Source organism: Coregonus lavaretus, assembly GCF_964263955.1.
Source record: "Coregonus lavaretus genome assembly, chromosome: 13".
Lineage (NCBI taxonomy): Eukaryota > Metazoa > Chordata > Actinopteri > Salmoniformes > Salmonidae > Coregonus > Coregonus lavaretus.
The window spans coordinates 41,871,135-41,896,759 of NC_140000.1; the positions used below are offsets into that span (position 1 = coordinate 41,871,135).

Sequence of the window (25,625 nt, forward strand, 5' to 3'; positions counted from 1 at the left end):
ACAATTGACCGCTGGCTATGTCCCTTCCGTCTTCAAGAGAGCGAGAGTTGCACCCCTTCTCAAAAAACCAACACTCGATCCCACTGATGTCAACAACTACAGACCAGTATCCCTTCTTTCTTTTCTTTCCAAAACTATTGAGCGTGCCGTCTTTAGCCAACTCTCTTGCTATCTCTCTCAGAATGACCTTCTTGATCCAAACCAGTCAGGTTTCAGGACTGGTCATTCAACTGAGACTGCTCTTCTCTGTGTCACGGAGGCTCTCCGCACTGCTAAAGCTAACTCTCTCTCCTCTTCTCTTGTCCTTCTAGACCTGTCTGCTGCCTTTGATACTGTGAACCATCAGATCCTCCTCTCCACCCTCTCCGAGCTGGGCATCTCTGGCGCGGCTCACTCCTGGATCGCGTCCTACCTGACCGGTCGCTCCTACCAAGTGGCGTGGCGAGAAGCTGTCTCCGCACCACGTGCTCTCACCACTGGTGTCCCCCAGGGCTCAGTTCTAGGCCCTCTCCTATTCTCCCTATACACCAAGTTACTTGGCTCTGTCATATCCTCACATGGCCTCTCCTATCATTGCTACGCTGACGATACACAACTAATCTTCTCCTTTCCCCCTTCTGATAACCAGGTGGCGAATCGCATCTCTGCATGTCTGGCAGAAATATCAGTATGGATGACGGATCACCACCTCAAGCTGAACCTTGGCAAGACGGAGCTGCTCTTCCTCCCGGGGAAGGACTGCCCGTTCCATGATCTCGCCATCACGGTTGACAACTCCACTGTGTCCTCCTCCCAGAGTGCGAAGAGCCTTGGCGTGACCCTGGACAACACCCTGTCGTTCTCCGCTAACATCAAGGCGGTGACCCGATCCTGCAGGTTCATGCTCTACAACATTCGGAGAGTACGACCCTGCCTTACACAGGAAGCGGCACAGGTCCTAATCCAGGCACTTGTCATCTCCCGTCTAGATTACTGCAACTCGCTGTTGGCTGGGCTTCCTGCCTGTGCCATTAAACCCCTACAACTCATCCAGAATGCCGCAGCCCGTCTGGTGTTCAACCTTCCCAAGTTCTCTCACGTCACCCCGCTCCTCCGCACACTCCACTGGCTTCCAGTTGAAGCTTGCATCTGTTACAAGACCATGGTGCTTGCCTATGGAGCTGTGAGGGGATCGGCACCTCTGTACCTTCAGGCTCTGATCAGTCCCTACATCCAAACGAGGGCATTGCGTTCATCCACCTCTGGCCTGCTGGCTCCCCTTCCTCTGCGGAAGCATAGTTCCCGCTCAGCCCAGTCAAAACTGTTCGCTGCTCTGGCACCCCAATGGTGGCACAAGCTCCCTCATGACGCCAGGACAGCGGAGTCACTCACCACCTTCCGGAGACATTTGAAACCCCACCTCTTTAAGGAATACCTGGGATAGGATAAAGTAATCCCCCCCCCCCCCCCTAAAAAAAAATATTGTAAAGTGGTTATCCCACTGGCTATAGGGTGAATGCACCTATTTGTAAGTCGCTCTGGATAAGAGCGTCTGCTAAATGACGTAAATGTAAATGTAAATGTAAAAGTACAGATCAGTGTTGGGTTATAAAAAAATATCCAAAACTTTGAACATCCCACGGAGCACCATTAAATCCATTATAAAAATATTGAAATAATATGGCACCACAACAAACCTGCCAAGAGAGGGCCGCCCACCAAAACACATGGACCAGGCAAGGAGGGCATTAATCAGAGATGCAACAAAGAGACCAAAGATAACCCTGAAGGAGCTGCAAAGCTCCACAGCGGAGATTGGAGTATCTGTCCATAGGACCACTTTAAGCCATACACTCCACAGAGCTGGGCTTTACAGAAGAGTGGCCAGAAAAAATCAGTTGCTTAAAGAAAAAAATAAGCAAACACGTTTGGTGTTTTGCCAAAAGGCATGTGGGCGACTCCCCAAACATATGGAATAAGGTACTCTGGTCAGATGAGACTAAAATTGATCTTTTTGGCCATCAAGGAAAATGTCTGGCGCAAACCCAACACCTCTCATCACCCCGAGAACACCATCCCCACAGTGAAGCATGGTGGTGGCAGCATCATGCTGTGGGGATGTTTTTAATCGGCAGGGACTGGGAAACGGGTCAGAATTGAAGGAATGATGGATGGCGCTAAATACAGGGAAATTCTTGAGGGAAACCTGTTTCAGTCTTCCAGAGATTTGAGACTGGGACGGAGGTTCACCTTCCAGTAGGACAATGACCCTGAGCATACTGCTAAAACAACACTCGAGTGGTTTAAGGGGAAACATTTAAATGTCTTGGAATGGCCTAGTTTAAGCCCATACCTCAATCCAATTGAGAATCTGTGGTATGACTTAAAGATTGCTGTACACCAGCGGAACCCATCCAACTTGAAAGAGCTGGAGCAGTTTTGCCTTGAAGAATGGGCAAAAATCCCAATGGGGGGGGGGGTGAATAATTATGCACGCTCAAGTTTCTTTTTTTTTTTGGTCTTATTTCTTGTTTATTTCACAATAATATTTTGCATCTTCAAAGTGGTAGGCATGTTGTGTAAATGAAATTATACAAACCCCCCCAAAATAAATTTTAATTCCAGGTTGTAAGGCAACAAAATAGGAAAAATGCCAAGGGGGGTGAATATTTTCGCAAGCCACTGTACATATTAGAATCACCTTTGGCAGCGATTACAGCTGTGAGTCTTTCTGGTTAGTGTATCTTTGTAGTGACTGGATGTATTAATACACCACCCAAAGTGTAATTAATAATTTTACCATGCTCAAAGGGATATTCAATGTCTGCTTTTTATTTATTTATACCCATCTACCAATAGGTGTCCTTCTTTGCATGGCATTGGAAAACCTCCCTTGTCTTTGTGGTTGAATCTGTGTTTGAAATTCACTGCTTGACTGAGGGACCTTACAGATAATTGTATGTGTGGGGTACAAATATGATGTAGTCATTCAAAAATCATGTTAAACACTATTATTGCACACAGAGTGAGTCTGTGCTATTTATTATATGACTTTAAGTACATTTTTACTCCTGAACTTATTTAGGTTTGCCTAAATAACAAAGGGTTTGAATACGTATTGACTCAAGCCATTTCATATTTTTATTTTGTATGAATTTGTTGTTTTTTTAAATATTGAAAAACAGAATTCCACTTTGACAATATGGGGTATTGTGTGTAGGCCAGTGACAAAAAATCTCTATTTAATCATTTTTTCATTCAGACTGTAACACAACAACATGTGGAAAAGGTCAAGAGGTGTGAATACTTTCTGAAGGCACTGTAGGTCTATAGGATGGATTCATGTGCATTTTGTTTTGTCTATTCATCCAAAACAATGATAATCTGTAGGTTACTATGTCCCCATAAGAATAGAGGCACGAGAAGCTAGTCATTCACCACTCTTTTGTGCACCTTCATTCACTCTCATTCACTGTCTCACCCCCTTCTCCAGTCTCTCGCATTTGATGTATCCTCTCAATAATAAACTCTATTCTATGCTATTCTCCTCATGATCTCTCTCAAGCCCTAACCCATCCATCCCATGCACCAAACACTGTCTCACCCCTCTCTCAATTCTCCCAACCCCCCCATTCACCATTTCCATCTCAACCCATCCTCCTTCCCACCAATCCTCTCATATCTCCTTGCCTCCATTGGATTGGCACACTGAAGACCACCCAGGCAAGTCTATGCTGTTATGTAATTTCCTTTAATCTATTGAGTCAACATTATTGTTATCAGGGAACACAAGATATATTATCAATTTAATTAATGGGAGTTTATTTTGTTGTGTGCATCTCTAACAATAAACCTTTTAAAGCTGACCAACCCCATTTGGTTCATAGCCAGACTGTGGACATTAAAAACAGACCGAAAGACAATAAATGAACATAACAATCCCTGCCGACCCCAGCCTATTGTTTCTCTTTTAAATGATTGATTATGTAGCCGATGGGGTAACTCATTGCTTCCCCTTTTTAATTCATGTTTTTTCTTAGAATGAGCTTAGAATCGACAGGGATAGAGGTAGACAAACCAATAATCTGATTATCTAATGGAAGCTTTATATGGCTGAGATATGCTCAGTGTTTCATAACTGAAGGACTGACACCTTTGTTGTGACTTCATCTTCTGAATGCTCCCACTTCACAGTTAATGGACCACATGTCACCGATATTGTTCAGTAGATGATGGATAGATACAACAAATCATCAAGAATATGTATCAAGAAGAATATGTGATACACCTATGTACCGTCATCCCACAGGGAATAGAACAGAACAGAATAGAATGGAATATCCATGCACATCTTTGATAGAGTGGTGACACTTATTACAGCATTAGTATTGCTCTCTCCAGTGAAGAAGTCCCATGATGAAGTCCCATCCCACATTTACCCCAGACAATAATACTCTCTCTAGATGTGACCTCTTGACCTATGCATGCTATCTCTCGGAGGCGGAAAGCTGTCCACATTCCATCCCCCGGTAAAGACCCATAGCCCTGCTGTTGCTGCTGCTGCTGCTTTGCAATTAGGCGAAGCGCTAGGACCCCGCGGACAACCCTCTCTGGATGACACAGAACAAACTGCGAGTTGATTTTTGGCCACTCAAACATGGAAAAGTTGAACTGACAGCGCAGAACCAACTCGGCACTCTGAATTGGACGATAGGTAGGCTAGGCCTATCATACCGCCACCGGGGATTGTTTTTGTGGAGAGATCGATTTTGGGAATCACTGTCTACGTGCGCAACTGAAGTTTTATTTTATGGGTTTTGATTTAGGCTGCTGTGCAATAGTATGAATTTTTGTGTTTGACGTTTGCTCTGGGGAGTAAAAGGAGTGCTGAACATTAATATTTTAACCAAATGGATTATGTTCATTTTGCGCAAAAGCCCTTATAAGAAGTTGTTTTGCTGTAATGTCCTGGATATGTTTTCGCAGTATACCTTGCTAAGTGAGTGATGATTGATTTGGATATGTCAGGACCGCTGAGCGCTCATCCGCACACTCCATCATTCCTGGACTGGGGAAAGTAAGAAACCACCTGTTGTGAATGCTGTCTGGAACTTCCCACGGATATACCGCGGCTGCTAAAACGAGACATTGGAAAGGCGCGCGCAGAACGCACAGAGACATGTAAACTCGGTATGTTTTACGCGGAACACTGAGAACTCGTTTTGTATTCATGGGACAGGCTAATAGTCCTAATTTAATGGATTTGTATTCCTTTTAGTTAATTATGTTGCCATGGTGGCGCGGGTTAAGATGAGGAGTCCTGTCTTGGCCACCAGTTGCTGTTGCGCTCAGAATGGCTCGCGAGGACGCGGTGAGGTGCCTGCGCTGCCTGCTCTACGCTCTCAATTTACTCTTCTGGGTAAGAGAAGCGAGAGACCCCCGAGCAGGTGGCCGGGTAGGGCCCGCGCTCACGCACAATGCAGCCAACTTTATAGTCCCCCCCCTTCCCCCCTACCATCCATCCACCCCAACGCGTGCCTCCAAGCCACAGTGCCCGCGCCAGGGTTACTGATATTGATCATAATGGCGGTTACTTTATAAATAGGCCTGCACCATACATTTTCTTATAGAAAAACAAATGTGCAAATTGCATCCCAAGTACAGTGAGGGAAAAAAGTATTTGATCCCCTGCTGATTTTGTACGTTTGCCCACTGACAAAGACAAGGTCAGTCTATAATTTTAATGGTAGATTTATTTGAACAGTGAGAGACAGAATAACAACAAAAAAATCCAGAAAAATGCATGTCAAAAATGTTATAAATTGATTTGCATTTTAATGAGGGAAATAAGTATTTGACCCCTCTGCAAAACATGACTAAGTACTTGGTGGCAAAACCCTTGTTGGCAATCACAGAGGTCAGACGTTTCTTGTAGTTGGCCACCAGGTTTGCACACATCTCAGGAGGGATTTTGTCCCACTCCTCTTTGCAGATCTTCTCCAAGTCATTAAGGTTTCGAGGCTGACGTTTGGCAACTCGAACCTTCAGCTCCCTCCACAGATTTTCTATGGGATTAAGGTCTGGAGACTGGCTAGGCCACTCCAGGACCTTAATGTGCTTCTTGTTGAGCCACTCCTTTGTTGCCTTGGCTGTGTGTTTTGGGTCATTGTCATGCTGGAATACCCATCCACGACCCATTTTCAAAGCCCTGGCTGAGGGAAGGAGGTTCTCACCCAAGATTTGACGGTACATGGCCCCGTCCATTGTCCCTTTGATGCGGTGAAGTTGTCCTGTCCCCTTAGCAGAAAAACACCCCCAAAGCATAATGTTTCCACCTCCATGTTTGACAGTGGGGATGCTGTTCTTGGGGTCATAGGCAGCATTCCTCCTCCTCCAAACACGGCGAGTTGAGTTGATGCCAAAGAGCTCGATTTTGGTCTCATCTGACCACAACACTTTCACCCAGTTCTCCTCTGAATCATTCAGATGTTCATTGGCAAACTTCAAACGGGCCTGTATATGTGCTTTCTTGAGCAGGGGGACCTTGCGGGCGCTGCAGGATTTCAGTCCTTCACGGCGTAGTGTGTTACCAATTGTTTTCTTGGTGAATATGGTCCCAGCTGCCTTGAGATCATTGACAAGATCCTCCCGTATAGTTCTGGGCTGATTCCTCACCATTTTCATGATCATTGCAACTCCACGAGGTGAGATCTTGCATGGAGCCCCAGGCCGAGGGAGATTGACAGTTCTTTTGTGTTTCTTCCATTTGCGAATAATTGCACCAACTGTTGTCACCTTCTCACCAAGCTGCTTGGCGATGGTCTTGTAGCCCATTCCAGCCTTGTGTAGGTCTACAATCTTGTCCCTGACATCCTTGGAGAGCTCTTTGGTCTTGGCCATGGTGGAGAGTTAGGAATCTGATTGATTGCTTCTGTGGACAGGTGTCTTTTATACAGGTAACAAGCTGAGATTAGGAGCACTCCCTTTAAGAGTGTGCTCCTAATCTCAGTTCGTTACCTGTATAAAAGACACCTGGGAGCCAGAAATATTTCTGATTGAGAGGGGGTCAAATACTTATTTCCCTCATTAAAATGCAAATCAATTTATAACATTTTTGACATGCGTTTTTCTGGATTTTTGTTGTTGTTATTCTGTCTCTCACTGTTCAAATAAACCTACCATTAAAATTATAGACTGATAATTTCTTTGTCAGTGGGCAAACGTATAATATCAGCAGGGGATCAAGTACTTTTTTCCCTCACTGTATGCACAAACTGCATGTTTGACATTCTAGTGCATGCTATTTATAGCCCATTAAATTTGATAAGTGCTCCAGGGTTGGTGCCCCTTAGGCCACATTTTGTTGCCATACCAAGTCCCTGGATGATATTTCACTGCCATAAGCATTTTCAGACAAAACATATTTTGAGTGGAAGTGTTTACTCTACTTGGTAAAACTGTAATGTTATGTGTGTGTCTGTGTGTAATGTGTGTGTCTGTGTGTTCTATCTCTCTCTATGTGTGTGTGTGTGTGTATGTTCTGCTCCCTCAGCTCATGTCGATATGTGTCCTGGGGGTGGCTGCTTGGCTCAGGGACTACCTGAACACTGTGCTCACCTTGACGGCCCACACCAGGTGAGTGATATGGATCTCAATGTTGACACCTCTCAGTGGGCAGTGGGCAGGTACTGGGAGGGACAGGAGGGGGATGACAGGGAGAAAGCGTGAGAGGAAGATAATTAGTATATAAACAAGAGAAGGAGAATAGAGGAAGAAGGAGACTGATAAAGAAAGCTGTTGGATTTATATCTCACTTCCTCAATAAATCACCCCTACTCATAACTGGCAACCTTTCCGCAAATCATCAACCTCATAACTTTTTAATTCAACTGTTTCTTATCACCTAGGCCTGTCCACAGATCACCATCTCACCCCCACTGGCCCCTGACAGTAACTGCTGCGGTGGAGGAGATCCACATTCCTACAGAGTGTAATCACTATTTACTGCTGGCTGCTGTATTAATAATAATGCAACAGGCCATACAGGGAGAGAGAGAGGGGGAGCGAGAGGGAGAGAGCGAGAGAGGGGGAGAGAGAGGGAGAGAGAGGGGGGAGGGGAGAGGGAGGGGAGAGCAATAGCAGGATGGATAGATAAATAAACAAAAAGTCTGCCAAGTTACTCTCCTCCCTTTTCCTCGCTCACTCTCTCTCCCTCCCTCCACCTCTCTTCTCCCCCCAACCTCTCTCTCTCTCTCTCTCTCTCTCTCTCTCTCTCTCTCTCTCTCTCTCTCTCTCTCTCTCTCTCTCTCTCTCTCCCCCCCCCCTCTCTGTAGGCTGGAGGAAGCAGCAGTTCTCACGTATTCCCCGGCTGTCCATCCCGTCATCATTGCAGTGTGTTGTTTTCTTATCATCGTTGCCATGGTGGGCTACTGCGGCACACTGAAATGCAACCTTCTACTCCTGTCCTGGGTATGTGTCTGAATGAAATGAACGTGTGTTTGCGTGTGTGTGTGTGTATGTGTGTGTGTGGAAACTGTGATGAGCTCGGTTTAGTTGGAGAAGCGGGTTGTAATTGCTGTAGATCTCGGTCTGGTTTTCTTTAGCTATCGGTGTTAGTTACACATTTATACAACCTTGAAATACATGCACGCACGCACGCACGCATGCACACACACACACACACACACACACGCACACACACACACACACACAGTCAGCCCTCCCTATCTATCTCCATGTGCTATTGTCCCCATCATCTGTAACAGCCTGATGTCCTCAGCATCTCAATAAAGTCATATTATTGTACCCTCATAAACCCTGGAACAGGCCTGTAAATTCACCCAACAGCCACACAGTTGCGTAGTTCCACCGTTCATACACCGGAGGGAAATGCACTGAGAATTCCCCCCTCGATTTTACAGCCGTTACTCATCCGATGCAGCGCCACACGCTTATGGGATGATGAATGACCATCGTGGTCTTGTGTTAGCGAACGCCCCCCTCGCGCGGGACTGTGTTCTGAGCGAGCTAGCGCCTGGTGCGGGGCTGTTGCTGGTGTGTAGCGGAATGGTGCTCCCGTGGATAAGTACAACTGTATAACTATTCACCGCTGCTGCTGTCTGAGCCTGCCAGAGTAATGGTACCCTGGGCACTGATGGATGGCCAGAGAGAAAGAGGGGGAGAGAGAGAGAGAGAAAGAGGGAGCGAGATGGACAGATAAGGGTGTGATTATCTCAATCACTCACCACTGTCAGTGCGGGACAACAAAAAGAGAGAATGAAAGAGAAACAGGGATGTAAAAGAATAGGCAAAGAGGCGGATTGAGTCAGAACAGGTGAAGGAGAGGGAGACAGCATTAGAAACCGACTGAGGTACAGAAAAGGGAGAGAGAGAGACAGCGCCCCAAAAAAGCAATTTCCATTCAACCATGCATGCAGATGACTAAACAATGTATCATCTCTGTGCTTACAGAGCATTTGCTACGGAGCATTACTTTACTATACATGTGTTGCATACATAACACGTATTTTCCCGTACAGAAGCAATCGTGGCAGCACAATGCACTATTTCCATTGACCAATTGTGTCATGCATACTAAAACTATAACAGGACAGGGTACATGATTAACCTACTCATATTCCTATAGAGTGGAAGGGCAGAACATTGGAGAGGGAAGGTGTGGCGCCTGTATTGTGGCTCTATCTCCCAGGTGTGCTGTGTGGGGAGACGAAGAGGGAGGGGGTTCCTCTGTCTGTCTGTCCCTAACCAAAGTGCCTGTATTCTGGGTCTCCCTCACGCTTCCTCCACCCCTCCATTGGGACTTCATTCATCCCTCTCTCCTTGCAACTCTAACCTGGCATTCTTGTGTTTCGCTGGAGCACTGTGGAGACAATATTATCTCGGTTGAGAGGGACAATGGGTAATGCTATCCCACCCGTCTCCGCCCGCTTATGGAGAGGTGGCTGAGAGGGGTGAGTGGCGCTTGTGTTACCCACGCAACCATTCACCAGCTGGGGGCATCCCTTTCAGAGGAACGCCCCCCCACCGCCCCAACTCTGCCCACTTACCTGAATAACCCCCCCCCCCCCCTTCAATCATGGCTGTGGTGGGCAATTGATGGTGCCTGGCTTTAAGCTCAGTTAAGCCCTTTATATGTAATAGATAGTAATGTGTTTCTGTTGTGGACTAAGCTAGTGAGAAGCGTCAAAGTGTCCATTTAGGGTCTCTGAGGGGCTGTTGGGATGTTTGTAGATGTTTACATGCATGCAGTGGTGTGTTGTGGGGTTATGTTAGGGACGACTGCAGGGTCTTAAGTTGCTCTGAGATGCTGTTCCACTGGACGCTTAGAAAGGTCGCTTAAAAATAGGCCCTCCTTAAAGACGCCAATTAAATCCCCCTTAGCCTAAACTTATACCTCTCCCCCTCTCGCCCTCTCGCTCTGTCGTTCCTCCACCTGTCTTCCTTCCTTCCCTCTCTTTCCCCCTCTTCCCTCTCTCGCCCTTGTGTACGTGTTAATTGAGTATCAGTGAGGGAAGGGAAACATGCTGTAAGTCTCTCCACACAGGAGGAAATCCATTCTTGGAAGCTTTGACATTCCATTCAAACAACTGCCACCCTCCTCTAACCTCAGTGTGTGTGTGTGTGTGTGTGAGAGAGAGCTTCCCCCCTGAAATGAAATGTGTGAAACATAACGAAATGTCTCTGTGAGAAAGGTAATACACTGAGTGCACAAAACATTAAGAACACATTCCGAATATTGAGTTGCACCCCCTTTGCCCTCAATTCGTCGGGGCATGGACTCTACAAGGTGTTGAAAGCTTTCCACAGGGCTCCTGGCCCAAGTTGACTCCAATGCTTCCCACAGTTGTGTCAAGTTGGCTGGATGTCCTTTGAGTGGTGGACCATTCTTGATACACACGGGAAACTGTTGAGTGTGAAAAACCCAACAGCGTTGCAGTTCTTGACATACTCAAACCGGTGCGCTTGGCACCTACTACCATACGCCGTTCAAAGCCACTTAAATATTTTGTCTTGCCCATTCACCCTCTGAATGGCACACATACACAATCCATGTCTCAATTGTCTCAAACTTAAAAATCCTTCTTTAATCTATCTCCTCCCCTTCATCTACACTGATTGAAGTGGATTTAACAAGTGACATCAATAAGGGATCATAGCTTTCACCTGGATTCACCTGGTCAGTCTATGTCATGGAAAGAGCATGTTAATGTTTTGTACACTAAAGCTAGAAGGGGTCAAGGGAAGGTTCATAGTCACTTCACACCTGGAATTCGTCCTTGTAGAACAGTGAAGTATTGAAGTACTGTTTGTGTATGTTTTGGTATGTGTGTGAAGGAGTGTGTTAGAGGGGGGTTCGAAGGGTGAAAAGGTCACGCTCTTACCTTCTTGATAGATAGTTGCAATGAGAGAAGAAGACAGGGGAGATGTTTTTGTATGGTGAGATCAGTTTCTGGGTGAGAGGTGTGAATGTGTGTGTGTGTGTGTGTGTGTGTGTGTGTCTATGTTGTTTTGGACTGGCCTTTTCTAGCACTAACAAAGGCGAGGCAGAGCCATCTGTCTGCCAATAATATTTACACTCTCCAAACAAACAGGCTGTCAGACATACCCTGTACCACTGACATGGCCCTAATAGAATGGCTGACACACACATTACTCTTCATAACACCTTTGTGTGTGTTTGTCTGGTGTGTGTGAGGGTGTGTTTGTGTGTGTTTACATGAAAGTCTTTTGTTGTTTTTATGTGAAATTGTGGAAATAGGTGTGTGTGTTTGTGGAAATAGGTGTGCGTGTGTAATGTGTGTCAGTGTGTATGTGCGTGTATGTGACATGAGTGGAACAGGCGTCTGGAGATTGAAGAACATGACATCACTACTCATTGTGTCTTTCTCCCACCATCCACCATGACGATCAATCACTCAGACAAGACACTACACAGTACATCTCTGACTAGCCTCTCTCTCTCTCTCTCTCTCTCTCTCTCTCTCTCTAGTACTTTGGCAGTCTGTTGGTGATCTTCTGTGTGGAGTTGGCCAGTGGGGTGTGGACGTATGACGAGGTGAGTGCTGCACTACTTTTCTATATGCTATATTTCTCTGCTTTAGCTCTATGCAGCAGCTCTGTGTGTGGTGGCTGTCCTTATAGGCCTGTCTATATTTTGTGCTGTGCTATGAATAAACATGAATGCCAGTCATGTCCGGCTCTACTCAGAGAGCTCGCCTCTTTCTCTGCTTACTGGGGCTACCCAATAAACAACATGGCCAGTGCAGGGCACAGGTCAAAGAGCACAGGGAAATGGGACTGGTGCTATATATGAACAATCAAAAAATCCAACTGAAAGAAATGTCTCCATAAATTCCACAATGTCCCTAAAGTGTCTTTGGGTAAAACCAGGTATAAAACAGACCTATATATGGCCCTCAAAGCCAGTTCCACTGCATTTTTTCATTGTTCCCCTCTAATCAGGGAATGATTTAGACCTTGGACACCAGGTGGGTATAATTAATTATCAGGTAGAACAGAAAACCAGCAGGCTCCAGACCTCATAGGGTAAGAGTTGAATACCCCTGAGATAGGGTATAATTGTGTCCTCCATTCCCCTCCCTCCCCCATTCCCCTCCTCCTCCTGCATCCTCTCTTCCCTCTGCGTGGGGTGTGGATGTTTGAATACAATGGGCCGGGCTCTCTATTACAATGGGCTCTCCCCTACAGGGCCTCCCTTCCCCTGGGCCAGGGGCTTTTCTCTCCACCATGAAAGAGCCCACAGTGGCTTTGATGTCCCCTCACAGCAGGTGGGATTCGCTCTGAACGCGCAGGTGTGTGTGTTTGTGTGCGCGGAGCACCTGGTCACTGGCTAGAGCAGTGTGTATGGCAAACTGAGAAAGGTGTGTGTGTGTGTTTGGTACTTGACTACAAGCCTGAGGATGTGTGTGTGTAGCACTAGCACCTGGCCTTTGAGTCCACAGTGCCACCCGCCTCCCTCCTAATCATACCTGCCCTGCCGCAGGGGGTTGTGGGTATTGTAGTCTTTGTGCCTTGTCCTTCATCAGAATCATGCTAAGGCAGCACCAAGGTGATGCACCTGGCCCCAGGGAAATTCCGGGTAACCTGGGTCGGATTATGCTTATCACAATCTCATTACAATACCAGAGGAGAGAGGGATAAAGAGTGAAGGAGAGAGGAAGGAGGAGGGGAGGGAGGCCCAGGGGTGAGTTAGGGGGAGGTTTTATTGGAGAGGAGAGGAGAGGAGAGGAGAGGAGAGGAGAGGAGAGGGGGATGAGTTATGCATGCTAAGTGTGTCAGACTGTGGGTCTGCTGAACAGCTCTGGTCTGGTTCCCCAGAGCCCAGACAGGGGTAATTGTTTAGACAACAAGCCGTTGTCAACCTCAGCAACTACAGACCGGAGTGTTGGAGGCCTGGGAAACACTAGAGGAGAGAGTCAGAAGTTGTGTGTTTGAAAATATTTGGGGCATGGTCAGAGGATTGGACTATATAACTAGGCTTGAAACAGAGAGTTGGTAGCTAAATATACACCACTGTGACTGTTGCTCCAATATGGTTTCAGGGCTTTCTGTTGAGTGCCTTGTGACAATAATACATGAGCTGTACATGAAATGTTAATGTAGCTATACTGAATGAAATGGAGTTTAGGGCTGACCCCATTTAGTCGACTGGTCGATGGTTTGGTCAATAGGCTGTTGGTCGACCGAGATTTCTTTAGACGAGCAGTAGCAAAAATAAAATAAAATATAATGGTGTACAAGACACCTGTCTGATTCGCGCCTGTCTGAGTGGACTGATCCATTGTGGAGGCCATGGGGATGGCACAGTCCATCACTCTAAGACGTGCTACTGAAATTGTATATGGTTATATTACGTAGGAACAATGGTGCAACACTAATAAAACGTATATTATTTTATAACAGATGCGCTTTCTCCCGTGTTGGATAGCGGTCGCTGTTCCCGGTTCTGAAACACATCAGTGCGCTGTTGAATTGGTGCCTTATCCTAGACCATGTCGCTATATGCATAGTAGCAAAGTTAACCAGCATATTGGTGTTGAGAACAATGCTGTGAAGGCAGCAGCGGAGTTAGGAGATGAGAAAACAGCCATTGCCTTAATTGTCTAAGAAAAGTGAGGAGAGAGGAAACCCCAACTTAATTAGGTCTATAATCAATAGCCGTTATAATAGGCTTTATAAATCATCCAAATATATCTACAGAAATAAGACAGATCCTGCTTCTCTTGCCTGTTTGAGTGTTTGTGTAATAGCCTACTAATTCTGTGAGCACCAAGCCTCCGTGAGCACCAACCACAACATGTCGGATAAACAATTTCACAAATTCGGCTGTTTTTAATCTTTGCTATGATGTAATAAAAGCTTTATAAATTTTTCCGTTAGATCAGCCTCTCTGGTATTACTTATAATTGATTTAGTGTTGTTTACACTGTTTCAAATTGTCCGATTTTTATTTATTTATAATAATAATGATAACCCTCCTTTTTCTCGATCTCCTTTTTATTGTTATTATTACTATTAGTATTATTATGATCATTATTATAATAATAAGTAATGTCATTATCATTAGTAGGCTTAGTATAGGAACCTTATATAACCACCATCGAGCTGTAGGCCTAAGAGCGCATCCTGTTTAGTCTTAATACCGTAACTTACTTAGGCCTATATTTCAATACTTACTATAGTACTATAGTAAGTATTGAAAGCTATAGTACTGTATACATCAATCATTCATTCGTTCATGTCATCACACAGCATACGAGACATTCATGATTTGAAATGCAATCAAGCATTTTAATTTTAAAATCAAATAACAAAGCGACCCTTGAATAATTTGCGTAAACAATAAATAAACTGTTCCATTTTGGAAATTGGATTCACAAATTAATGTGACTGGTTTTAGTCTTTGCTGTAATAAATGCAAAAACAAAAACAAAAACAAAAAACATTACAACAGACTCTGGTATGCTTATCATTTATTTAGTGTTGTTTACATTGTTCCAAACGGTCAGAGAAATTATATTGTAATCTAACAGCTCCTGTTTGGCACACGTAATATGCTCACAGCGCTTGCTCCTTACCTTATTTTTCTTGATCTCCAGTATTTTCCACAACTAGTCCAATTTATTCCACACATCTCACTTCCCCTTTACCTCCTGAGCAACCAGTAAACATTCCCCTGCTTCGAGTTTATTTGTCACGTCCTCTGCATCCATTTTGCTGTTACGGGGTTCTGAGTTTGTTATAACCAATTTTTGGATGTGATTATGATATGCTATAGGTCATGCGATGCATACAGTGAGGGAAAAAAGTATTTCATCCCCTGCTGATTTTGTACGTTTGCCCACTGACAAAGAAATGATCAGTCTATAATTTTAATGGTAGGATTATTTGAACAGTGAGAGACAGAATAACAACAACAAAAATCCAGAAAAACGCATGTCAAAAATGTTATAAATTGATATGCATTTTAATGAGGGAAATAAGTATTTGACGCCCTCTCAATCAGAAAGATTTCTGTCTCCCAGGTGTCTTTTATACAGGTAACAAGCTGAGATTAGGAGCACACTCTTAAAGGGAGTGCTCCTAATCTCAGCTTGTTACCTGTATAAAAGACACCTGTCCACAGAAGCAATCAATCAATCAGATTCCAAACTCTCCACCATGGCCAAGACCAAAGAGCTCTCCAAGGATGTCAGGGACAAGATTGTAGACCTACACAAGGCTGGAATGGGCTACAAGACCATCGCCAAGCAGCTTGGTGAGAAGGTGACAACAGTTGGTGCGATTATTCGCAAATGGAAGAAACACAAAAGAACTGTCAATCTCCCTCGGCCTGGGGCTCCATGCAAGATCTCACCTCGTGGAGTTGCAATGATCATGAAAACGGTGAGGAATCAGCCCAGAACTGTACGGGAGGATCTTGTCAATGATCTCAAGGCAGCTGGAAACGTAGTCACCAAGAAAACAATTGGTAACACACTACGCCATGAAGGACTGAAATCCTGCAGGGCCCGCAAGGTCCCCCTGCTCAAGAAAGCACATATACAGAGCCGTCTGAAGTTTGCCAATGAACATCTGAATGATTCAGAGGAGAACTGGGTGAAAGTGTTGTGGTCAGATGAGACCAAAATCGAGCTCTTTGGCAACAATGCAACTCGCTGTGTTTGGAGGAGGAGGAATGCTACCTATGACCCCAAGAACACCATCCCCACCGTCAAACATGGAGGTGGAAACATTATATTTTGGGGGTGTTTTTCTGCTAAGGGATCAAAGGGACGATGGACGGGGCCATGTACTGTCAAATCTTGGGTGAGAACCTCCTTCCCTCAGCCAGGGCATTGAAAATGGGTCGTGGATGGGTATTCCAGCATGACAATGACCCAAAACACACGGCCAATGCAACAAAGGAGTGGCTCAAGAAGAAGCACATTAAGGTCCTGGAGTGGCCTAGCAAGTCTCCAGAACTTAATTCCATAGAAAATCTGTGGAGGGAGCTGAAGGTTCGAGTTGGCAAATGTCAGCCTCGAAACCTTAATGACTTGGAGAAGATCTGCAAAGAGGAGTGGAACAAAATCCCTCCTGAGATGTGTGCAAACCTGGTGGCCAACTACAAGAAACGTCTGACCTCTGTGATTGCCAACAAGGGTTTTGCCACCAAGTAATAAGTCATGTTTTGCAGAGGGGTCAAATACTTATTTCCCTCATTAAAATGCAAATCAATTTATAACATTTTCGACATACGTTTTTTCTGGAATTTTTTGATGTCATTCTGTCTCTCACTGTTCAAATAAACCTACCATTACAATTACAGACTGATCATGTCTTTGTCAGTGGGCAAACGTACAAAATCAGCAGGGGATCAAATACTTTTTTCCCTCACTGTACATGTGTCACATAAAGAGAGCAAGGGTTGAGGGAATAGGGAATGTTTTTCCTAAACACATTAGGGATTTCGATAACAGAACTTTTCAGTCAGAAATGGCTGTAATTATGTTGCAGCTTCAGCAACACGGGCAGCGCGATAAACACTGTTGATGTTATGTTGTGGTCGCTGAAGCAGGGAGGAGAGAGAGTCAACGGGTGCTAGTCACAGTCACTCACTGTCTTTTTTTTTTAACACAGCGCAGCAAGTCTGAGTCTGGCCTGGCACAATCCAATCACTTGCGGTTGGACTCCCTCTAGTCATTTGTGTGGCTTAATTATTTCATCAAACATTGTGCTTAAAGCATCAGACAAGCTCACTGCATATGGTTGATTTGATGAAAACACATAGGATGTGTCTATATATGGAAAAATACACGTTTGAAAATGTCAACCAATCGATTGGTTGAAAGAACAGACGACTCTCGGTCGACCAAGATTGTATTTAGTTGGGGACAGCTCTAATGGAGTTACACTGTTGTGTTCTGTCCAAGCCCTCAGTTCAGAGGTCAGATATGATCAGTCTGAAGTCCAGGATGCCCAACTATGGCCTGCAGCATTACCAGTGGCTAACACACACCTGGAACACCTTCCAGACTGAGGTGAGAGGTCACCATCCCAGAGGTCACACACATCCTACACAAATACATGTAGTGGTTTTATATCATAACCCAAGAGGAACATTTAAATGTGAGAGGTTATGAGTGTGATTTAGTGCGTTGAATATGCAAGACTGCTAGTTATAAAGGGTTATTAATGTATGGACACTTTCTTTGACTGTGTGTTCCCCAGTTTAAGTGCTGTGGGGTCATCTACTTCACTGATTGGCTGGAGATGACAGAGATGGAATGGCCACCAGACTCCTGCTGCGCCAATCAGTATCCAGGATGTGCTCGCCACGCCCACTACCGTGACCTCAGTGACCTTCACCAAGAGGTGAGTGCCCCCAGGAGTGCCCCAGTGACACTCCGACCTCATAGTAAGTGTTAGGTGGTGGCTTGACCTCTGGTGACCTGTTCACCTACTGACCCTCTGACCCTACCCTGAAAAGTGTTAGGATCATTACGGCTCTCTGTAGCCCCTGTGACGTCATCAGAAAGGGACACACAGGCTTACGGATTCCCATTCACCTACTGAAGAGACAGAAACAATAACAATAAACTTTTTGAAATAGGCTTCTGACATTCTGAATGGAGTGGAGATGATTTTCTTGGAGTTGGAGTTTTCCATTTAATACATTCACAACAACCTGTTTCCAATGGTAGGACTATTTGCTGCCTGAAATGACCTGCCGTGTTCAATTGTGGAGAGAAATCCATACAACTCAATTAGAGCCAATCACAGGCTTGATAGCATAGTGTGCCTTCTGGCTGCTGCGGTTGCCAAATTGTTGAGACAGAGTGCAGCTATTACGCCTCATCAAGCCCACCAGGGGACAAGGTATGCTGCTGTCTGGGGCTGAGGGGAACACACACACAAAGTCTAGTAGGGGGCGAGGTATGCCAAGCAATGCCAACTCTCTCTCTATATCTATCTCTATTTTAATTTCTCTCCTTTCTCTCACTCACAAACACGTAGGCAGGCAGGCAGGTAGGCAGGCAGGCAGGCAGGCAGGCAGGCAGGCAGGCAGGCAGGCAGGCAGGTAGGTAGGCAGGCAGACAGACAGACAGGTAGGTAGGTAGGTAGGTAGGCAGGCAGGCAGGCAAACAGGCAGGCATGCAGGCAGACAGGTAGGTAGGCAGGCAAACAGGCAGGCAGGTAGGTAGGTAGGCAGGCCGGCAGGCAGGCAGGCAGACAGGTATGTAGGGCCGCACACACTCAGTCTTCTATCCCCTAGAGGGAAACACCCTGATCTCTCCATCTACAGTTCAATCACTGTCTTGATCTAACCCCAAACCAACCTCGTCCCCTATCCCATGTCTGACCATCTCCACTTCAGCATGTCTGTCTGCTGTGTTTAGTCAACACTGTTAATCCCCTAGCCTTAGCAACAGTTCCCCTGGCCATAGCAACAGTTCCTCTCCCCATGGTCCAGGCCAAGTGGTGTGGCTCTAGCAGGGTTCTAGCAGGCCCGCTGTGCCTGGTGCAGACTGCCAGGCTGCCATTGTCACCTGGGTGAGAGGTGCTGGGTGAGCAGGCTGTTCCTGCCTGACAAACACACCTGGAGAGAGGGGAGGTTGTGACAGTGGGAAAAGAGAGGGAAATGGGGGTGGGGGAAAGGGAAAGGGGGGAGGAGGTAAAGAGAGAGTCGATACAGGAAAAGGGGGAGAGAGAGGGAGGGCGAGAGAGAGGCTACTAATTGTGTTAAATGTAAACTCTGAGGGGTTCTTATAAATGGGGTGTGTGTGCTGCTACTGCTACGCCTCACTATGTAGAACCAGGCAGAGGGACAAAGAGATGCTGTGTGTGTGTGTGTGTGTGTGTGTGTGTGTGTGTGTGTGTGTGTGTGTGTGTGTGTGTGTGTGTGTGTGTGTGTAGTGAGGATGAGTCAGTTAGTCAGTCAGTCAGCAGAGGAGGGAGTCAAGGGGAATGTATGAAGGAGTGGAGGATCCTTTCAATCTCCTGTCTGTTTTGTCTCTCTTTCTTTATACCAGACTCTCTCCCCCACGTTTACTTCCCTTTCTCCACAGGACTTTCCTTTCCTCCCACATTTCTCTCACTCTCTCTCCCACCCCTCTCTCTCTCCCTCTCTCTCTCTCTCTCTCTCTGGCAACAGTAAGGTGTAGAGTAGCTCAGTCTGGTATGTAGCACCACAGAGTGAATATCCCCCAGTCAGGAAGTAATAGACTGGCCTTTCTACACCTCCACTCCTACTCCCTCTCTTTCCACACTTCTCAACCGTCTTCCTCTCTTTCTCCCTCTCTCTCTCCCTCTGTTTCTTTCTCTCCATGTACATGTTATCCTGTCACGCCCTGGCTCTGGGGACTCTTAAATGTTGAGCCAGGGTGTGGATTTTTCCTTGTTTAGTTTTCTAGGTTTGTCGTTCTAGATCGTGTATTTCTATGTTGGCCAGGGTGGTTCCCAATCAGAGACAGCTGTAGCTCGTTGTCTCTGATTGGGGACCATACTTAGGCAGCCTGTTGGCATGTTACGTTGTGGGATCTTGTTCCGAAAGGTTTGTGTTGTAACCTAGGACTTCACGTATCGTTTGGTTTGTTGTTTTGTTTTGTGTGCAGTACAGCAAATAAAATGTACGCTTATCACGCTGCGCCTTGGTCCGCTTCATCTATCGACGAACGTGACATATCCATGTGATAGGATGAGAGAGTGTTTTCATTTTGTTCCTACAGCAGATGTACAGCTCACAGACTCAGTATGGTTGGTCTGCCCCTGGCGAGACAGACAGACTGAAACATTTACACAACGTTAATATTACATGAATGTAACATTAATATAACATGGATCAAACGTATGCCATGTTTCAACATGAAAAAGCTTCAGTTCTCAAAATGACAAGCCCTTATTGTGCTCCTGTGTGTGTGTGTGCGTGCGTGTGTGTGTGTGTGTGTGTGTGTACTACAGGGCTGCGGGCCGAAGATCTACAGTTTCATCCGGGGGACTAAGCAGCTACAGGTGCTGCGTTTCCTGGGTGTGTCTATAGGAGTGGCCCAGATCCTGGCCATGACCCTGACCCTAACCCTGCTCTGGGCCCTCTACTATGACCGCAAGCCCCCCGAGCCCACCCTGCCCGACCCCCACCCAAGAACCGACCCTGGACCTCTAACCATCACTCACGGACCTCCAGGGGAGGCTCGTAAATTGGGTATCACTCGCCCGGCTGAGGCCTGGTCCAATACCGCGACCACGTCTAACGGACATGGACACACCCAGTTTGAGATGGAGAGGCTGTCCTAGTGGGGGGTACACTGTCCACCCCTCTGCCCTTCACACCACCCCTCACCCCTACTTCACAGTAGAATCAGGGGATTAGGAAAAAGTGTGAGACTGGATGGGGGGAGAGATGGGGGTTGAGAAAAAGAGGGTAAGAGACATGAGAAAGATTGGGCACAGGTGCAGGAGAGTGAATGCACCTCATGCCCCCCCTCTCTTTTCCTTTAGGACTGCATGACAATGATACTGGACGGTGGGACTTTTTAGGACTATTTTGTCACAGATGGGATTGGAAATTGTCATGGAAACGAAAGACCTCTATGTCGAGGCTTGCTCCTGTAGCGTCACCACTATCCGAAAGTGAGAATGGGAGGGAATCATTTTAGTTTTCCCAACATTCCTCCTCCTCTTTGAGAATGTTTGGGAATATCACCACTAGCACTGACTGGATTAAACCTGTTCACCAATGACTGCTGTAAGGACATGTCAACTCTTCATCTCACTCAAAACACACCGAACCAAGGAAATTGAGTTTATCTGGACATTTGGAAATATCATATGTCTTAATTTCACAGACTTGTTGAAATCCACAAGAACCACTCAGCCATATTAATGAACGTTTGTGCACCAGTCAGAGTGTATTATTGTTGTCTACTATAAATGGAACATGATGTTGGCTATTTATCTCTGGCTCTGTGAGAATAATGCATTTCAGCTCAAAGAATAATCTTTGCATTTGATCATGTTTGCCAAGGAATATTAACATAATCAAGTGTTTGATACAGATATCATTGTCAGCATGACACACTTAGGGACAAAAAATAAAATGTTCTTTAATCTCCACACAGCAGGTATCATACATTTGAAGTGAACATAATTAATTCTGGGAGAACTATGAGAATGATATGTGGGAGAGTATGGTCTTTTATTCTGAAATAACATACCCTGCTTTCAGTGGAGGCTGCTGAGGGGAGGACAGCTCATAATAATGGCTGTAATGGAGCAAATGGAATGGCATCAAACACATAGAAACCATGTGTTTGATGCCATTCCACTTATTCTGCTCCAGCCATTACCATGAGCCCATCCTCCCCAATTAAGGTGCCACCAACCCCCTGTGCCTGCTTTCCATTGAGAATCCATAGTACTGTATTTATAGCTAGAAGGGCAGTCTGTAAACTGCAGCTTTCATCACCTTATGAATGTTAGAAAATACCCATAAGCTCCTTTAGGGGCACGGGTGAGTATATTTAGTGTTTGCCCTCTATCTGTGTGTCCTCTTGCTGTGTGTCCCCTTGCAGCCCCTCATCAAAGGACACTGGTCATCCATGGCATTCAGCAAGGATACTCCAGAGGTGTCACACGTAAATGCTACTGGACGGACACAGAGACGGAGGGAACTCTGGTCCCAACCTTCCTCGGGGACATAGATGTACCTTCATTGGAGAAGCAAAGGCCCGATCCCAAACTAACCCCTATGTCCCTAACTTTAGGCCCTCATTGACTCCTACCTGATGAACTAAAAGCAGTAGGTAGGAGAAGAAAGGTATCAGCAATATAGCCACTGCTCCACCTAGCCCTCCATGTTGGCAGCATTCTGACAGTTTCATTCATTTCAGATCAGTAAGGATGAACCATAAAGTGTGTATGGAAGTGGTTATGGGTTGGTTTGGGATGGGATGGGACCAAGGTCTCAGAGGTTATAGAGACAGGCAAGGTGGCCAGCGTAGGATTATGGAAGTGTGACCCAATATTGAGTAACAACTTTAACTTAGACATTTTTGATGGAGGGGAAAAAATGCCTATTTCGAAGAAGAGGAGGATGGATGGATGAGCCTACAGTTAAAACCCTGCTGTCTCTCTCTCTCCCTCCCTCCTTCTCCTCCCTCCTTCCCTCGCTCTGTTCGCTGCTTGACAATGTGAAGGATATGATTTATGAAAGAGGAAAAGGCGTGTAGCGCCGCTGTCACAGTGGGTTACAAAAGACATATTGTTTTCTTGCTGGTCGCTGTCTCTGCCCTGTCTGCCTCCTACGTCTGTTCACTTATTCATCCTAGTGGGATACGTCTGTGTGTGTGTGTGTGTGTGTGTGTGAGAGAGAAACAGTGTGGTGTACAGACAGTAAGCCTCTTCATTCCTCTTGTCTAGCACATAGATATCAGGCCTAGATCCCTTTCCCTCTGTTCTTAGTCTCTGTCTAATTGACACAGATCTATGATATTTTGCTCTCTGGATTTAGTTTTGAATAACAGTAGAGAAGTCATGGAGAAAGGACTGTCTCAATCCCACAAGTCTCTTTGGAGACAAGCGGGTCACTGCTTTTGGACACATCCACAGTAGACACAGGGACAGAGGGATACAAACACATACTCTCCCTCTCCTCCCGTTCTCTCTCCCCTCCCCTTCTCTCTCGGTGTACAGTAAAAGGAGCCAGCGGCAGAAATAAAACCATTACCTTCTGACCCCTGTGTAAAAATAGCGGGAGCAGAAATAGTCTGTGTGCTGGCATGCTACTTGGGTAAGTCCCGCTTCAGTTTCCCCCTGATGCATGTCATCTGCAATGCACCCTGGGAAGCTGAGGGACCACACATCCTCCCAAAACGTCTCAATTACTAGCTCCCTGATGAGAAATATGCTAATACAGATAGACAAATGTGCGCGCACACACACAGATGTGCACACACACACACACACACACACACACACACACAGGCGAAGACAGACAGACACACACACACACAGGCCAACTCCCTTATGAGAAATATGCTAATACATTTACAGTGCAGCGAGAAATGACCCTGGGAGATAGACTCTCTTGCTCCATATTGTATGGCTGAGATTGGACAAGACTGCACCCCCTCACCCCATCATGTCCCCACTCACATCTAAAGGACTATCATTATACAGTGCCTTCAGAAAGTATTAACACCCCTTGTCTTGTTCCACATTTTGTTGTGTTACAAAGTGGGATTAAAATGGATTATATTTTGTCAACGATCTACACAAAATACCCTGTAATGTCAATTGTGCAACATTGGACTGTGCCATTTGCCATTATTCTTTTCAAAATGATTCAAGCTCTGTCAAATTGGTGTTGATCATTGCTAGACAATCATTTTCAGGTCTTGCCACAGATTTTCAAACAGATTTAAGTCAAAATTGTAACTCGGCAACTCAGGAACATTCACTGTCTTCTTGGTAAGCAACTCCAGTGTAGATTTGGTCTTTTGTTTTAGGTAATTGTCCTTCTGAAAGGTGCATTAATCTCCCAGTGTCTGGTGGAAATCAGACTGAACCAGGCTTTCCTCTAGGATTTTGCCTGTGCTTAGCTCCATTTCGTTTCTTTTTTATCTTGAAAAACTCCCGAGTCCTTAACGATTACAAGCATACCCATAACCTGATGCAGCCACCACTATGCTTGAAAATATGGAGAGTAGTACTCAGTATTGTGTTGTATTGGATTTGCCCCAAACAAAATACTTTGTATTCAGGACAAAAAGTTAATTACTTTGCAACAGTTTTTGCAGTATTACTTTAGTGCCTTGTTGCAAACAGGATGCATGTTTAGGAATATTTTATTTTATTCTGTACAGGCTTCCTTCTTTTCACTCTGTCAATTAGGTTAGTATTGTGGAGTAACTACAATGTTGTTGATCCATCTTCAGTTTTCTCCTGCAGCCATTAAACTCTGTAACTGTTTTAAAGTCACCATTGGCCTCATTGTGAAATCGCTGAGCGGTTTCCTTCCTCTCCGGCAACTAGTCCATTTTGAATTCAGCCTGTAACACAACAAAATGTGGAAAAAGTCAAGGGGTGTGAATAGTTTCTGAGGGCACTGTACATAGTGTATCAACAGCAACATGTGTTCTTTGGTGCAGAAGTACTTACAGTGGGTATATGTGGGTATACAACATAGCGTATAAGAAGCAATACAGTACATTATATTGGTGCTGAAAAACAGACTGTACATTGACTTTGAAAACATCTAAATGTCAAAAGAAGACAACCAGTCTTATATAAGTATTTTAATAGGACAATGATTTATTCTATTTGCTCATAGACACTGCAACGGACTAAACAATGGAATTGTATTTTTTTAATATCTTTTCAATAATTCATATACAGTATTTTTGTCAACACAAGCTGTAACAGATCAAAAGTAATCATCATATAATCATCCTTTTATTTTCCCCAATTTACATAATCTCATGTACAAGACCTAAGTACTCTCCTTCACCCCTAAAGGTTTTTCACTTAGCCATGGAAACGGAAAGACAGAGGCTGTGTCCCAAATGGCACCCTACTCCCTATATAGTGCACTAGTTTTGACCAGAGCCTTATGTGCCCTGGTCAAAAGTAGTGGACTATATAGGGAATAGTGTGCCATTTGGTACGTAGACAGAGATGACGCCTGTCCTTGTGCAACACTAAACCCAAAGTTCTCCAGCAAATGCATGCATTTTCTCAAGGAATCCCTTTACAAAAATATTAAGCCGGTTCTTAAAATGCGGTGGAGCAGAAGGCTAACTAAAATAAGAAACTAGAACCTTCGGAGGAAATTATTTTTTTTAAACGACTAAACCGTGATGATTTTTACTACACCAAAGAACAATTTACAGCACATTTGCACTAGCAACAGTTGTAATTATTTTTTTCTTTTTACATGAACAAAAAAAAGACAGTTATCATAATTGTATCAACATCATTTGATATTTTAAAAAATATGTATTTGTGTTTCTCTATTGCCCACCTCCCATTCCCTCTCCCTCTGATACAAAGCATATCTTTACCAACAAACAAAACAATTGTTGCATATGTCACATCATAGTCAAGCAATGACGGTGGAGTGAACA

At 45.2% G+C, this 25,625-nt stretch overlaps 1 protein-coding gene across 1 annotated transcript; it reads left to right on the forward strand.

Moving 5' to 3' along the window:
- Window positions 1-5,332: 5,332 nt before the first annotated feature.
- Window positions 5,333-20,796, forward strand: LOC311140183 (tetraspanin-12-like; the record flags this gene model as incomplete). The annotated part of the gene is made up of 7 exons (XM_084175129.1): window positions 5,333-5,398; window positions 7,532-7,614; window positions 8,313-8,448; window positions 11,990-12,055; window positions 17,436-17,543; window positions 17,734-17,877; window positions 20,464-20,796. The coding sequence occupies 7 exons, from the start codon at window positions 5,333-5,335 to the stop codon at window positions 20,794-20,796; spliced, it is 936 nt and encodes a 311-aa protein (XP_084031255.1).
- Between the last annotated feature and the right edge of the window lie 4,829 nt (window positions 20,797-25,625).